A 15,091-nucleotide genomic window follows, 5' to 3' on the forward strand; every position below is an offset into this window, starting at 1 on the left:
TCAGCCTTTCTACTCCTATGATGCTGCTTGGCCTGCTGTGTTCATCCAGCCCTGCACCTTGTTGTCTCTGATTAACTTGCTCAGTCACTTTCGGGTGTTCAGGGAAGTGATTGTAATAATTTTTGTGAGCAACTTCTGAAAATCTTTGCTTATAATTAACCTTCAGTGCATGTTTACTTGACCACGCTAGAGCTTGATGTGATGTGGGTTTGTATCTGATTCATGGTACAACAACAAATTATATTTATGTAGCACAGTTGACAAAGAAAAAAATCCAAAGCTCTTCCAAGGGATAATCAATTTTTTTTTTTTAAAAACCATGCCAACAAGACAAAGAAGATAGTTGAAATGGCAACCAGAAACTTGATCAAAGAGGTAAGTATGAAAGAAGTGCTTGAAAGAGAGAGAGCAAGAGGAGATCCAGAAAAGATTTTAGAGCCTGTGCCCTGACCACTTGAGGCACACCTGGTAATAATGGAGTGAGGAGCAAGATGGCACACAAAAAACCAGAGTCATGAGATTGTGTAGATTTGAAGGAGTTTACAGAAATGGGGGCCACCTTTTTGACCAACCTTGTGAAGATGTTTTCCTGATACTACTTCCTTTGGCGAGACAGCAGAGAGTCCAACTTTGGCAATCTTGGAAAAGGGCTAAAAATTTCAGGATTTACTGTGTGCCACTGCTTGAAAGTTCAGCTGTAAGGTTGGGATCAGAGGTAGGAAGCTATTGTTTGCTGAAACTGGGGAAAGAGACAGAGAGAGAAAATGTGGGCCAGCAGCGACTGGAAGTGGTGAGAAAACCCTTGACAAGTGGCACTTGAGTTGGGAAAAGGACAGGGAGAGGGTTGATACTCGAAGCCAGTGTCTTTCTTGGTATAAAGTAGCAAGCTGCTCAAGGATTATTCAGCTGTCCAGGCTTGTGTTTATGTTCAGTTTGCTTGCCTAGACCCAAAAACGATGAAACCAGCTTGAATGTACCTCATTGTCCAAGGAGATACAGAGAGGAAATGTCAGACAGTGGACTGGATTTTGGCTGAATCAGACTTGCTTGGGAATGCTTTAAAAATGTGGGGAGGACCAGACTTTGGGATTTTTACATTTTTTGGGGAGGGATATAGACATCATTAACAATATTTGCGAATATTTGTCCATTTCAAATGGCCTTTGAACTCAGATGGATGCTAGGCCTTTTCAGAAGGCATAAAAGAATCAACCACATTGCTTTAGATCTGGAGTCACACGTAGACTGGACCAGGGAAGGATGAAAGATTCCTTTCCTAAGGGAAATGGATGAACTAGATGGGCTTTTAAGACCTTCGATGGTAAATTCATGCCAATGTTACTGAGCCTAGCTTTATATTTTGGATTTATTAATTGAATGTAAATTCCGCAGCTGCCTTGTTGGGTTTGAACCCAAATGCACAAACCATTAATTTGGGCCTCGGGAGTACTACTCAGTGACACTACTGCTACAACAACATTATCCCATTTCGCATTCCTGCAATTGTCACTGAAATAACTCCATAGAGGCCGGTATCCCGTCACCAGGTCACCCTTTATTTACACGTGTACAGTACTTGATACTGGTCTGGCTTCCTTAGAACCAGCTCTGAATGAACGGAACTTCCTGTTTATATCTGTCAGCCAGGTTTCTCTTTTTGGGGCTGCTAACCTCGTCCGATCAGGGAACTCATTCTATGAAGTCCATGTGGCTGACCCCATTACCATCACTGCAGCGTATGGGTGCGGTAGTCCACCTATATGTATAATTCCCACCCTTGTCAGCCTGTTGTGGGGATGGTCAGTTTAAACCCTGTGAAGATTTTTTTTTTGCAGTTCTGCTGTCAAAGAATGTGATTTCAGCACCTCAGGGGAGTTGTGTACTTCTGGGGAATTCCAATCCCAAGTGGAAACAAACTAAAAAAGCTTGCTTGTTGCTGGAACATTTTCATGACCTGCTTTGAAGTTCAAAGAAAACTTATTTTAGTTTCAGCTGGGAAATGCACATCGGAAGTTAGATGTGCTTTGAATTGAATCTGTGATTCTGTCCTGAAATGTAAGTTGACAATTACATTGATCAGTAAATGTTGGAATGTGTTCCCAATGAGAGAGATTCTCTCATGTATTGGAATTTAGAATAAACAGGGTTTGCAAACTCTTAATTGTCATTTGCTGAAGAGATTTAAAACTCTCAGCATTTTAAATTTGGGGGGAAAAGGAATTACAACTTGCCCTGGAGAGAATATAAATAAAACCAACTGCTTCTGGAGTATTTTGATTGACAGCCTGTCTGGTGTACTTAGAAAAAAAAAACTTCTTATCAGTTCAGTAAGCTTCATTATCTGGAGATGAAATAATTTGTTCTGATAGCTGTTGTCGTTATGAATGCTTGATTGTATTTCAAGATTTTCAGAATCACTTATGTCAAGGGATGTGTGGCACAGTTAGGTCTAAGTGGTAATTAGAGTGTTCATCTTTATAGTTGCTGATTGACATTTGTTTATAGCGAATTGAACATTTTATACTGAGAGTTACTTTAATAATCTAATTGATTCATTCAGCACAGAAAAGGCTCTTTGGCCCATCGAGTCTGCACTGACATAACTAGTACTAAAAGTGCGCTAATCCCAATTTCCTGCCCTTGTTCCATATCGTTGAATGTTATGATATTTGAAGTACTCATCGAAATATCTTTTAAAGGTTGTAATGTTTACAGTCTCCACTACCTTCCCAGACAGTGCATTCCAGATTCCCGCCACCTGCTGAGCAAAAAAGTTTTTTTCCCCAGATCTCCTCTGAAGCTCCTGTCCCTTACCCTAAAACTATGCCCTCTCATGATTGACCCCTCAGTCAGGAGGAATAGCTGCTGTGTATTCACCCTGTCCATACCCCTCATAACCTTATACACCTCCAATTATGTCCCTCATCAGTCTACCCTGCTCTAAAGAAAACAATGCAAGCCTATCTAGTCTCTCCTTATAGCTCAATTTCTCTACCCCAGGCTACATCTTAGTGAACCAACTCTATATCTCCTCTTGTGCTAACACATCCTTCTTGTAGTGAAGTGACCAGAATTGCACACAGTACTCTAGTTGCAGCCTGATCACTGCTCTGTATATCTCCAAGATTACCTTCTTGCTGTTATACAGTATAGCACAACTGATGAAAGCAAACATCCCATACATCGTCTTAACTATCCTACTCACGGCTCCGCCAACTTCAGGGAATTGTGAATAATTACCCCAAGATCCCTCTGTTCCTCCAAGCTACCTTGAGTCCTGCCATGCATTAAATAATCCCTCATTTTGTTTCTTCTTTCCAAGTGCATCACCTTGCACTAATCAAGGTTAAATACCATCTGGCAAGGTCTGCCCATCTGACCAACCCACACTACCAATCTTGATGTCATAAGCAAATTTGCAGAACATTCCCCCCACCATGTTTTCATCTATATCAATTATGTATATAACAAACAATAAGGGTCCCGGTCCTGAACCTTGTGGTACGCGGCTGGACACTAGCCTCCTGTCACTCAAACAGCTGACTACCACTATCCTAAGCCAACTTATGATCCATTTCATCAAGTTTCCCTCAATTCCATGTGCCTTTAACCTACTCAATCAGTCTCCCGCGTGGGACATTGTCAAAAGCTTTGCTTAAAATCTGTGTAAACTGCATCAACTGAACTTCTCACATCCACACACTTGATCAAGTTCTGAAAAAATTCTAGCAAATTTGTCAGGCATGACGACCCTCTGACAAAGCCTTGCTGACTATCTTTAATTAACCTGTGCCTTTCCAAATGAGTAATAATTTGCTGCTTCAGAATTTTATCTAACAGATTCCTTACCACTGTCATGACACTCACAGGTCTGTAATTTTGTGGTTTATCTCTACTGCCTGTCCTAAAAAGTGAATCCGTATTTGCTGTCCTCCAGTCCTGTAGCAACACCCTCCTCCTCCCGGTCCAGAAAAGCATTAAAAATTTTCTTCAGAGACCCTGCAATTTCCTGCCTTACCTCCCATAGCCTGGGATGCTTTTTAAGTTTCCCCCATGATCTTCCCACCTCCTGTGTGGTGATTTAACTTAGAGGTTCTATTTTTAAGGTGTGAAGTGATTTTATTTTGGCAGGTAGAACACAGACACATTTCAAAATAGAGTACATTTCCAAAAGGAGCAGAGATTCCTGAGTTGAGTGTATCTGTGGATAAATCATTGAAGATGGCAGGACAGGTTGAGAAAGCAGCTAATAAAGCTTACAGCATCCTAGGCTTTATTGATAGAGGCATAGAATGTGAAAGTAACAAGGTTATGTTAAATTTGCATCGGAAATGTGAACTTGTTCATTTTGGAAGGGAGAACAAAAGAACAGAGTATTATTTAAATGGAGAAAAACGGCAGAAAACTGCAACACAAAGGGACCTGGGGGACTGGTGCATGAAACACTGAAAGCTAGTAGGTGAGTGAGCTGGTGATTGGAAAGACTAATGGAATGTTGGCCCTTATTTCAAGGGTTTTGGAGTATGTAAGTAGGGAAATCTTACAGTAACTGTATAAGGTGCTTGTGAGACCACTTTTGAAGTACTGTGAGCAGTTTTGGCACATTAATTTAAGGAAAGGTATCATTTCATTGGAGGCAGTTCAGAGAAGGTTCTCCAGGGGTGGTCCCTGGTTTGGATAGATTGTCTTTGGAACAAAAGCTAAACAGTTTGAGACTTTACTCACTGGAGTGTAGAAGAATGGGAGGTGGTCTCATTGAAACATACCTGATTCTTAAGGGTCTTGACAGAGTAAGTGTTAAGGGATGTTTTCCCTCATGGAAGAGTCTAGGACCAGGAGGCATAGACTAAGAATAAAGGGGTGCCAATTTAAGACCGAGATGAGGACAAATTTCTTCTCTGGAGATTTAAGAGTCTTTGGAAATTGTTGCCACAATGCTGTAGGGCAAAATCCTTGTGTATATTTAAAGCTGAGATGGATAGATTCTTAGATAACAAGGTGTAGAGCTGGATGAACACAGGCCAAGCAGCATCAGAGGAGCAGGAAAACTAATGTTTCAGGCCAAGACCCTTCTTCAGAAAATGATTCTTGATCAGTAGGGGAATCCAGGATTAAGGGGAAAACACCAGAAGTGGACGTGAGAAATGTCTAGTCATGGTCCTGTTAAGGGGCCAAAAGACCTATTCCTCTTATTTCTTATGATCTTATAGTTATTAACACTGATTTGCCCTCAACCCGAGTACTGTATGCAGTTCTGGGTGACAGTTTAGGAAAGATATGAAGGTATTGGAGAGAGAGCATGAAAGGTTCATGAAAATGATGCCCGAGATGAGAATTTTAGTAATGTAGATTGGGGCTGTTAGAACTGTATTTCTTGGGAAGAGGGATTAGAGAAGAAATTTAACACTGGTATTCAAATTTTGAGGTGTATACTAGAATAGATAGGGAAAACTGCTCTCATTCATGAAAGGATTAAGAAGAAGGCACAAATAGAAGGTAATTGGCAAACGAAGCAGTGGCGATTTGAGGGGAAAAAAAATGTCATTTTCATTCAGCAGGTGTTATCTGTAATGAAATTACCTTCTACATTTCAATCAAGGTATTTAAGTGTAATTTGGATTGTTATCTATAAAGGAAGATTGTGCACGGTTAGGAGGAGGAAGCAGAAGAGAGGCACTAGGTAAATTTCTCCATAGGACAGCTAGTGCAGACATTGCTAAATTGCTGCCTCTTGAGTGGCATCTATTCAAGTGTGTGTGTGTGTGTGTGTGTGTGAGTGTGTGAATTTGTGCTGTGACAAAGTAAAAAGCTTTGCTGCGGTTTGACAAGGTCCCGCACGCCAGGCTTGTCTTGAAGGTTGGGTCGCATGGGATCCAGGGAGAACTAGCCAACTGGACTCCAAGTTGGCTCGATGGGAGAAAGTGGAGGGTGATGGTTGAAGGTTGTCCCTCAGACTGGAGGTCTGTGACTAGTGGTGTGCCGCAGGGGTTGGTGCTGGGACCTTTGTTATTTATTATTTACGTAAATGATCTTGATGTGAATGTACAAGGCATAATTAGTAAATTTTCGGATAATACAAAATTAGGAGGTATCGTTGATCGTGAGGAAGGTTATCAAAAATTATAGAGGGATCTTGCTCAGATGGGGAAGTGGGCTGAGGATTAGCAAATGCAATTCACTACAGATAAGAGTGAGGTGTTGTACACTAAATGGTAAGGCCCTCGGGAGAGTTGTGGAACAGAGGGACCCAGGAGTACAAGTACATATTTCATTGTAAGCAGCGTCTAAAGTAGACAGGGTGGTGAAGAAGACATTTAGCATGCTGGCCTTCATTGATCGAGGCATTGAGTATAGGAGTTGGGGTGTTGTGTTACAGTTGTGTAAGTCGTTGGTGAGGCTGCACTTGGATATTGTGTAGAGGTCTGGTCACCCTGTTACAGAAAAGGAATAGTTAAATTGGAAAGAGTGCAAAGAAAATTTACGAGGATGTTGCCAGGACTAGTAGGCCTGAGTTATAGGGAGAGGTTGGCCAGGATAGACTTTATTTCTTGGAACGTAGGAGAATGAGGGGCGACTTTGAGGTGTATAAAATTATGAGGGGCATAGATAGGATGAATGTGTACAGGCTTTTTCCCAGGGATGGGGAATTTAAAACTAGAGGGCATAGGTTTATGGTGAGCGGGGAAAGATTTAAGAAGGACCTGAGGGGCAACTTCTTCACGCAGAGAGTGGTGCATGTATGAAACAGATTGCCAGAGAAAGTGGTTGAACCAGGTACAATAGCAACATTTAAAAAAACATTTGGATAGGTACATGGATTGGAAGGGTTTAGAGGAATGTGGACTAAATGCGGGCAATTGGAACTAGTGGGGTACCATGGTCAGCATTGACCACTTTGGGCCAAAGGGTCTGCCTCCATGCTGTATTGCTCTATGGCTGTCAGAACCAGTGCAGACAGAATGGGCTCAGTGGCCATTCTTTATAGAGCCACCTTCTTCTCTTACTGAAGGGGGAGAGGAGGTCCTCCTTTGATTAATGCTGCAATCCTTCTTTGATTAGTGCTGTGATAATGGAGAAGATTTTTTCTGAAAAATGTTTTGTGAAGTGTTTTCAAATGCATGAGTCAAAAGGAAGAAAATGTCATCAGTGTATCTGGTGTATAATACTGGTTGGAAGTCCTGTGCAGCAAAGAAATCTTGCTTGAACTTGTGCACGAAAATGTTGGCATGTTGAGGTGTAAATCTGGTCCCCATGGCTGTTCCATGTGTCTGGATAAAGAACTGGTTGTGGAAGGTGAAGATGTTGTGGTTGAGGATGAAGCAGATGAATTGTAGGATGGCATCTGGAAATTGGCAGTTGTTGGTATTGAGTACTGCAACCACCAAACCTAAACAGACCGTCGTTTGCAGCAAGCTACCCAGCCTTCAGGACATTGACCAAACACCACACAACTCTGCCATGGCAACCTCTGCAAGATATGTCAGATCATCGAGATGGATACTACCATCACATGTGGGAATATCACTGACCACTTACACAGCAGGTACTCATGTGACTCCGTCAATGTTATCAATCTCATATGCTGCAGGCAAGGATGCCCTGAAACATGGTATATTGGTGAGACCATGCAGAAGCTACGACAACCGAAGAATGGACACTGCGCAACAGCCGCCAGACAGGTATGTTCCCTGTCAGTCGGCCAACACTTCAGCAGTCGAGGACATTCGGCCTCCAATATTCACGTATCGGAGTCGTTGGTGAGGCTGCACTTGGAATATTGTGTCACCCCTTATAGAAAAGGCATAGTTAAATTGGAAAGAGTGCAAAGATGATTTACGAGGATGTTACCAGGACTAGTAGACCTGAATTAGAGGGAGAGGTTGGCTAGGTAAGGACGACTTTCCTTGGAACGTAGGCGGCCTTTGATATGCGCAACAATGCAGAATCGCTAAGCAGAAACTGATAGCCAAGTTCTGTACCCATGAAGACAGCCTCAACCATGATCTTGGGTTCATGTCGCGCTACATGTGACCCCACCACACTTCTGTATCTAAGATCATTGTTACTGTACTGTTTTGACACCATCACCTTGATAAATTGTTACAATCTATCTATCTTAATTAGTTTGTACAATTTTGCATTACTTATTACTTTGGTTCGACCTTTGGCATGCGATTCTTATAGCAAGCATGTTATGTCTCCAGCACCACCTTATTTTTAATTTTTTGTAATTGCGCCTCTGCCTTATTTAATCGGATCATAGGTTATCCCTTTACTTGTTATTCAGCTGTTGACACTTCACTCGCACCATCTGACACTTTTGATCACTTGCAGAGACTTATTATTCAATGCTCCACTCACACCATTTGTATGGTCTTTTGATTTCTCTGCCCTTGACGTCTCTGCTGATAAATTCTATGCCTGCGTGCTGCTCTGTCACTTCACCCAACGTAGGGACTACACTCCCAAAGCTTGATTTCAAATAAACCTGTTGGACTATAAACTCCTGGTGTCATGTATCTTTTGTTCTGGGAAAACCACTCTAGCCAATATGTTCCTTTCTCAGCTGCGGTCTTCAAAGCTCTGCCACATTCTTTGTAAATCTTCTTTGTACTGTCTCCAGAACAGTTATGTCTTGCCTGAGCAGAATGTGCATACTGCCCTGGTGTGATCTAACCAATGTTTTATGCAATTCTAGCATCCTTTTTTATAGTTCTATATTTCCTCCAATAAAGGAAAACGTTTCATTTACTTTATTTCCCACCTTTATTTACCTGTCTTGCCTTGTTTGAGGACCTGTGGGCATGTACTCCAAGGTGCTCTATCTCTTCTCTCTGTCTCCCTACCCTTCTCAATATCCTCCCATTTATTCTATATTCTCCAGCTTTGTTTACTATTTCCAAATGCATTACCTCATATTCTCCTGATGGACCTCTGTGTGACATTCTCTCACCCACTCAACTAAACCAACTGATATCTTTGTGGAGTTGGCAGCTATCCTCTTCACCATCAACTGCATGGCCAATTTTTGTTTTGGCTGCATAATTCCTAATCATGCTTGCCACATTTAAGTCCAAACCATTAATAAGTAAAACTGACAGCAAAAGCCCCAACACTGAGTGCTGTGGAATGCAAAAACATCCATCAGCCATTTGTTTCCTGTTGCTGAGCGAGTTTTTGGATCCAACTTGCCACATACCCCTGTATCCCCAGAGCCATAATATTTCTGACTGGTCTGCCACTTGGGACTTTATCAACTGGCTTACTAAAATCCATGGATGATATCCATTACACTACCCTCGTTAATCACCTCCTTGTAATTTCCTCAAAATTCAGTTAAGTTAGTCTAACACAACCTTCCCTTAATAAGAACATGTTGACTATCCCTGACTAATCATGCCTTCTAAGTGACAGTTTATTCACGTTCAGAATTGATTCTAATAATTTCCCCATTGCTGAAATCGGACAGAATGGCCTATTATTATTTGTCTTATTGCTCACATCCTTTCCAAACAATGGTACAATGTTCGTAGGCATCCAGTTCTCCGGTACCTTGTCTGTATCTTGAGGATTAGAAAATGATCCATGGAACATCCTCAGCTGGTCATCTTTAATCCAGTCACACGCTGTTGGCACTGAATGTAAGTGCCCTATTGGGCGTTGCCATTGGGAGTAGTAGTAAATGGATTTTTTTTTTGGACTGAAGGAATGAGAGATGTATTTTAAATACATCTGACATCTAAAAGTATAGATTTCAGGAGTGAACATCCAAATAAAACTTGCACATGTATAAAAATAAGAATCTTGACACTGAAGGTTAAAATGATGAGGACGGTTTAAAACAAAAAATCTTGGAATAGTAACTTGGATAGGTAGAAACCAGACGAGATTTATGTAAAGAAAAGTGAGGCAGTACATTTTAGATAAAGTGAAGGGATGGTGATTTAGTTGGCAAAGCTAGGAAAACTTCATTGCTCACCTCTAAGCTAAAGTCATATTTCATAAATACTAGTGCCATTGTTAGCCTGAGTGTTTGAGACCTACACTATGCTGTGGTGAATTAAAAATAACATGATAACTTTTTTTTATTGTGATAATTGAGATTTCTTTCATTTTTCTTTCTAGTCTGTTTGTGCAATCTTTGAAAAGTCTGTGAAGACTCTTTTGGATGATTTTGCGCCCATGATTCCACAGCTTTCAGAAATGTTGGGTCAGATGTACAGTACTATTCCACAGGCATCCGCATTGGAATTAACGCGACAGGTACAATCCATGCATGTTATTTCAAATAAAGTTCTTTCATTGAACAAACTGAATGATCTTTACTTTCTTTTGTACTGTGATGGAAGGAAAATCTTTGTATTAAAATTGAGCTTTGATAAAATTTTACATTTACAGAAGTCCACTTCTGATGGGTTAGAGATTGTCAAATTTATTGCACCATTTTAAGTACTTGCTACTTAATTATTTCTTAATTTATATTTGGGTTAAAACCAACACCAAGTCACAGCTTCAATCCTTGATCCTTGCTGATTTATGTGATTTGCAGTGTAATAGCAGCAGGCACTTTGAGAATGGATTTTAACTTGAGCTAGGCAGAGGAAAAGTCTATCATGGTTTTGCATTCACTTAGTATTCACTGGCCTGCTTCAAATTGCAAAGATGCAGTTTTAAGTAAGTGCAGACTTGAACTCACCGGTAATGCTCTCATTATCTAAATTCACAATGAAGAAAGGTTACTTGGGAGAGGCGTTCAATTGCTGGTGCCCATGAAACTACACCCCAGCATATGCAGTATTTCCAGCAAAGGAAGGAGCAAAACTTGAAAGATGATTTGCTGGTGGAAGTAGTCTAATCAAGAAGCTGACTCGTCTTAATTGGGTGGGTTTACAAACTTATCTAGTTGATATAAATCTTACATTTGTAAGATGGTGCACTTTAGAAATAATTTGCATCACAAACCCAACTTAAAAGTTTCCAAAGAGCAAAAGTGATTTGCAAAAATATCATTGTTTGCTGGTGAACTTGGTGTTCCCATTAACTAGACTGTCCAAAAGTCATTTCTGTTTAGTAAAGGGTGGGAAAAGCTACCAAGCGTCACATCCAAACAAGTAAATCAGTTAAACGTTATTCTCAACCTCCTTTTAATAATTCCTTTCTCCCCTATCGAAGTCTGTGGATCTATAAATTACATTTGTACATGTACAGAAACATATTGAGCAAGTTGCATCTTTTTCAATGTGCTAAGTGCTCTGTGGCGGAGATTGGTTTTGAAACTCCACCCATGCATGAATGTGTTTAAAGGTAACCGAGCACGAGAAGGACTTAGGAGTCTTAATGAATAAATTGTAAAATTTTACAGGTGGATTGTGATCATTAGGAAGACCATTAGACATAGACGATTAGGTTGTATTTCCCGAACATTACAATGTAATAATACTGCAATTAGACTTTGAACACTTAAGAGTAAGTATAATGTTTTAATACTTAACAGCACCATTCCAAAGACTGTTGCCTCTAGTTTTCCTCCCCTCAAATGGAGCATTTTATTCATTCATGGGATTTGGATGCTACTAATTGTTCATCCTTATTAGTTCCCCTTGAGAAGGTGTTGATGAGCTGTCTTCTTGAACAGCTGCAGCCCATGTGCTGTAGGTAATTCACAATGCCATTCAGGAGGATATTCCAGGATTTTGAGCCAGCAACATTGAAGGATAGAAATACATTTCCAAATCAGGATGGTGAGTTGTTAGGAGGGGAGCTTGTTAGTGGTGGACTCTTTGAAGGTGGACTGAGGACACACTTTGTTAGATCGTGCCAAATACAAATCATTTGAGTTGCTGTCAGTACACAGTAACTGTTCAGATGGGATGTATTCAATGATTTTGTATTTGTATTCCTATACCATAGGTGTTATATATGCCGATGTGTTCCACAGAAGCAGAATTTATGTGACTTATGAGATGGGAGGTATAACTGTGTTGATGTACTTTGCTATACAAAACCAGCTTTTTATTTGTTTCAGTACTTTATGGAAAATGCTCTCAAAATTTGAAAATGTCACAAGCCTACTTGTGTTAGTTTTCCCTTTGGAATATAATGCAGGCTAGTAAAATTGTAAATTCTTATGCTAACCCCACACCTCAAGCACCACTTGGGTAGTGCACGTGTCTGGAAAATGGAGAATCTCGGTTGCTATCACTTTCTGCTAATTCCAGAATGTGCAATAATTTTAATTGCTCCTGGTTGATATGCACAAAGTTACTTCTCCACAGTGGTGACTGCAATGTTCTTTTGTTTTGGGATTGATGATTGTTCTTGTGTTTTTCTTTATCATCATTTTTCATATTTTTAAAATGTTAATCTGTCTAAAGTTGTTTGGATTCTTGTGTTTTTCAGCTGGTACATATATTTGCCAATGATCCAACGCACTTTGTCCCTGTAAAGGCTCTGTTCCTCCTTGTTACATCTGTGACCCTCTCTATTTTCCAACAAGGTAAGTGATCATTCTTTTAAATATGAATCATTTGGAAATTCTAATGGATACTAGATTTATTTTATGATTGAGTGTGAACTATAGTGATCCAAGTTACTGGTTTTCCAGTACCTATGATGCTCAGTGGGGCTTTGATTCTGGCAGTAATGGGGAACTGCAAAGAAAGAACAAACTTAATATCTAATTTGTAATGAAAGAGTGACTTTTTGTAATCTACATTCAATATGTAAATGAATGGCTGCTGGAAAATCACCTGTGTTAGTCATGCTGTATGACTGTAATTTGTGCCTTACATTTGTAGTTTTCGCTAATAGGCGAGAAGCTGACTTATGCACTCAGCAGTTTCTGTGTGTAAACTAATAATTTATGTATCCACTTGCATACATAAGTTGAAGATGTGAACAAACAAGCAACTTCCTTTTAGGATGATTTAAGGGTCAGAGAAAGTGTAGCACTATTCTCACCCCTCACCTGTTTTGTGTTAATGAAGCAAGTTGCCAATGTGTGGAAAAATTAAGTTTATTCATCTTAAAATAAATTCAAGTGGAATGAGATGAACCTACGAAGGTTCAGTTGAAAGTTTTTAGTTGAAAGAATTTTTGGTTGTAGGGGTGTGGAAATGAAAACATGGGAACTAAATGGTCTGGAAAGGGAACAGATAAACGGTTATTAATGTAAGGAAAACAATGAGTTAACTAATTAAATAAATCAACAATTTCATCTAAATGCCTTGGTTTTCCAAAGTGAAGTGATCAGGTTTCTGTGCAAATTTGTGTGCATAATTTCACATAAAATATTCCATGAGCGAGTACATAACTTCCACTAATGAGTCTTTTAGTATGGGTCCATCTGTTCCTCAGATAAGCTCACTTAAGCCAGATCTCAAGTATTTCTCCACAGTATTTATTAACTGTACCCCTGTGTATACATAGGTGCACATATGGAAACAGTCATCTCTGCCTGAAGCTGCTGTAACTCCAGTTTACCTATTAGATGACTACTGAGGTCACTGTTAAATCAATCAGCATGCCCCAGAGACTCATCTGATAGTGGTAAAGGGGAGCAAGCATTTTTAGACTGTGCTCAGAAGAATTTCCTATAGCTGTCCAGTCCAGCAAGAAAGGAGGCGCTGCTAGACTTTGTTCTTGGGAACAAGGTGGGCTAAGTAAATCAGTATAATTGGGGAGCATTTAAGGTCAGTGATCTTGGTATCTTAATGTTTGGGAAAATGGTGGAAATCACCAATGACCAAACTAGAGCAAAAACAATCAACTGGCAGAGAGCAGACTTGAATGGGGCAAGTAGTGATCTCGGCCAGATAAAATGGAAACAGAGGTTGGCAGGAAAAAAGTAGCTGGACAATGGGCTACCTTCAAAGAGGAGATACATCAGGCACATTGAAGGCATATTCCATCAAAAATGAAAGATAGGGCAAACGAATCCAGAGCTCCCTGGATGACACAGGTGTTAGAAATCAATAGAAAAGGTGTGTTTATGAGCAGTGCATGTAGAAAATTCGATTAATACAGCTGACTACACATGAAGCTGAAAATAAAATGAGAGAACCAATGGAGATTATGAGGAAAAGACTGGTATTTAACCTATAGGAAAATTCCAAAATCTTCTATTAGTTCATGTATAGTAAAAAGCGTATTAAAATGCAGACGAAGGGTTTTGGCCCAAAACATCGGATTTCCTGCTCCTCTGATGTTGTCTGACCTGCTGAGTTTATCCAGTTCCCACATTTATTGATGTTGGCTTCCAGCATCTGTTGTTCTTCCTGTCTCCTATTAAAATGAGGAGTAAATGAAGGCAGGAGGTAGATGCTGATGAGGCCTTGATGACAGATGATGAAACTCTGTCACTAGAAGGTTTTAAATTGATCAGGAGGTGGTATTGGATAAGCTATTGTAACTTCACAGAAATTTTTTTAGGCCCAGGACTGGATGAGATGCATTCAAGGGTATTGACAAAATGTTAGAGTGGAAATTGTAGCGGCATTGACAATCTTTCAACCTTCTCTGTACTCTGGAGTAATGCCAACGGACTGGAGAATTGTAAACATTATATAAAAGAGTTTGTAAAGATAAGCCCAACAATTGTTTTGTTTTGATTTGATTTATTGTAGTCACATGTACCCAAGTACAGTGAAAAGTTTTGTTTGCAAGCAGTACAGGCAAATTATAGCAAGCAAGGGCATACAGATCATTGGATGCTTAGACAGAGAGAGACATACAGGTTACACTACACAGGACGTGCATGAAGCAAGCTCAACATTAACAAGATCAATGTTATTTGAAGTTAGAGAGTTCATTCATTAGTCTAATAACAAGAGGGAAGAAACTGTTCTTGAACCTGCTGATGCCCGTTTTCAAGCTTCTGCATCTTCTGCCTGATGGAAGAGGTTGTACGAGAGCATTACCAGGGTGGGGGAGGTCTTTGTTTGCAGCCTTTCTGCGGCAACAAGAAGTGTAAATGGAGTCCGTGGATGGAAGGTTGACTTGCGTAATGGCCTGGGCTGTGCGCACAACATTTTGTAGTTTCTTATGGTCCTGTGCAGAGCAATTGCTGTCCTAGGCCATTATGCACCCAGAT

The 15,091-nt window shown here is 40.2% G+C and overlaps 1 protein-coding gene across 1 annotated transcript in view; it reads left to right on the plus strand.

Moving 5' to 3' along the window:
• ipo13b (importin 13b) overlaps nucleotides 1-15,091 on the plus strand; it is a 206,707-nt gene that overhangs the window by 126,265 nt on the left and 65,351 nt on the right. Inside the window, exons 13-14 of the mRNA XM_048602101.1 lie at nucleotides 10,126-10,263; nucleotides 12,400-12,496. Coding sequence (XP_048458058.1) covers nucleotides 10,126-10,263; nucleotides 12,400-12,496 — 235 coding nt within the window. The remainder of the gene's footprint in view (nucleotides 1-10,125; nucleotides 10,264-12,399; nucleotides 12,497-15,091) is intronic.

Source organism: Rhincodon typus, chromosome 10, assembly GCF_021869965.1.
Source record: "Rhincodon typus isolate 14 chromosome 10, sRhiTyp1.1, whole genome shotgun sequence".
Taxonomy (NCBI): domain Eukaryota; kingdom Metazoa; phylum Chordata; class Chondrichthyes; order Orectolobiformes; family Rhincodontidae; genus Rhincodon; species Rhincodon typus.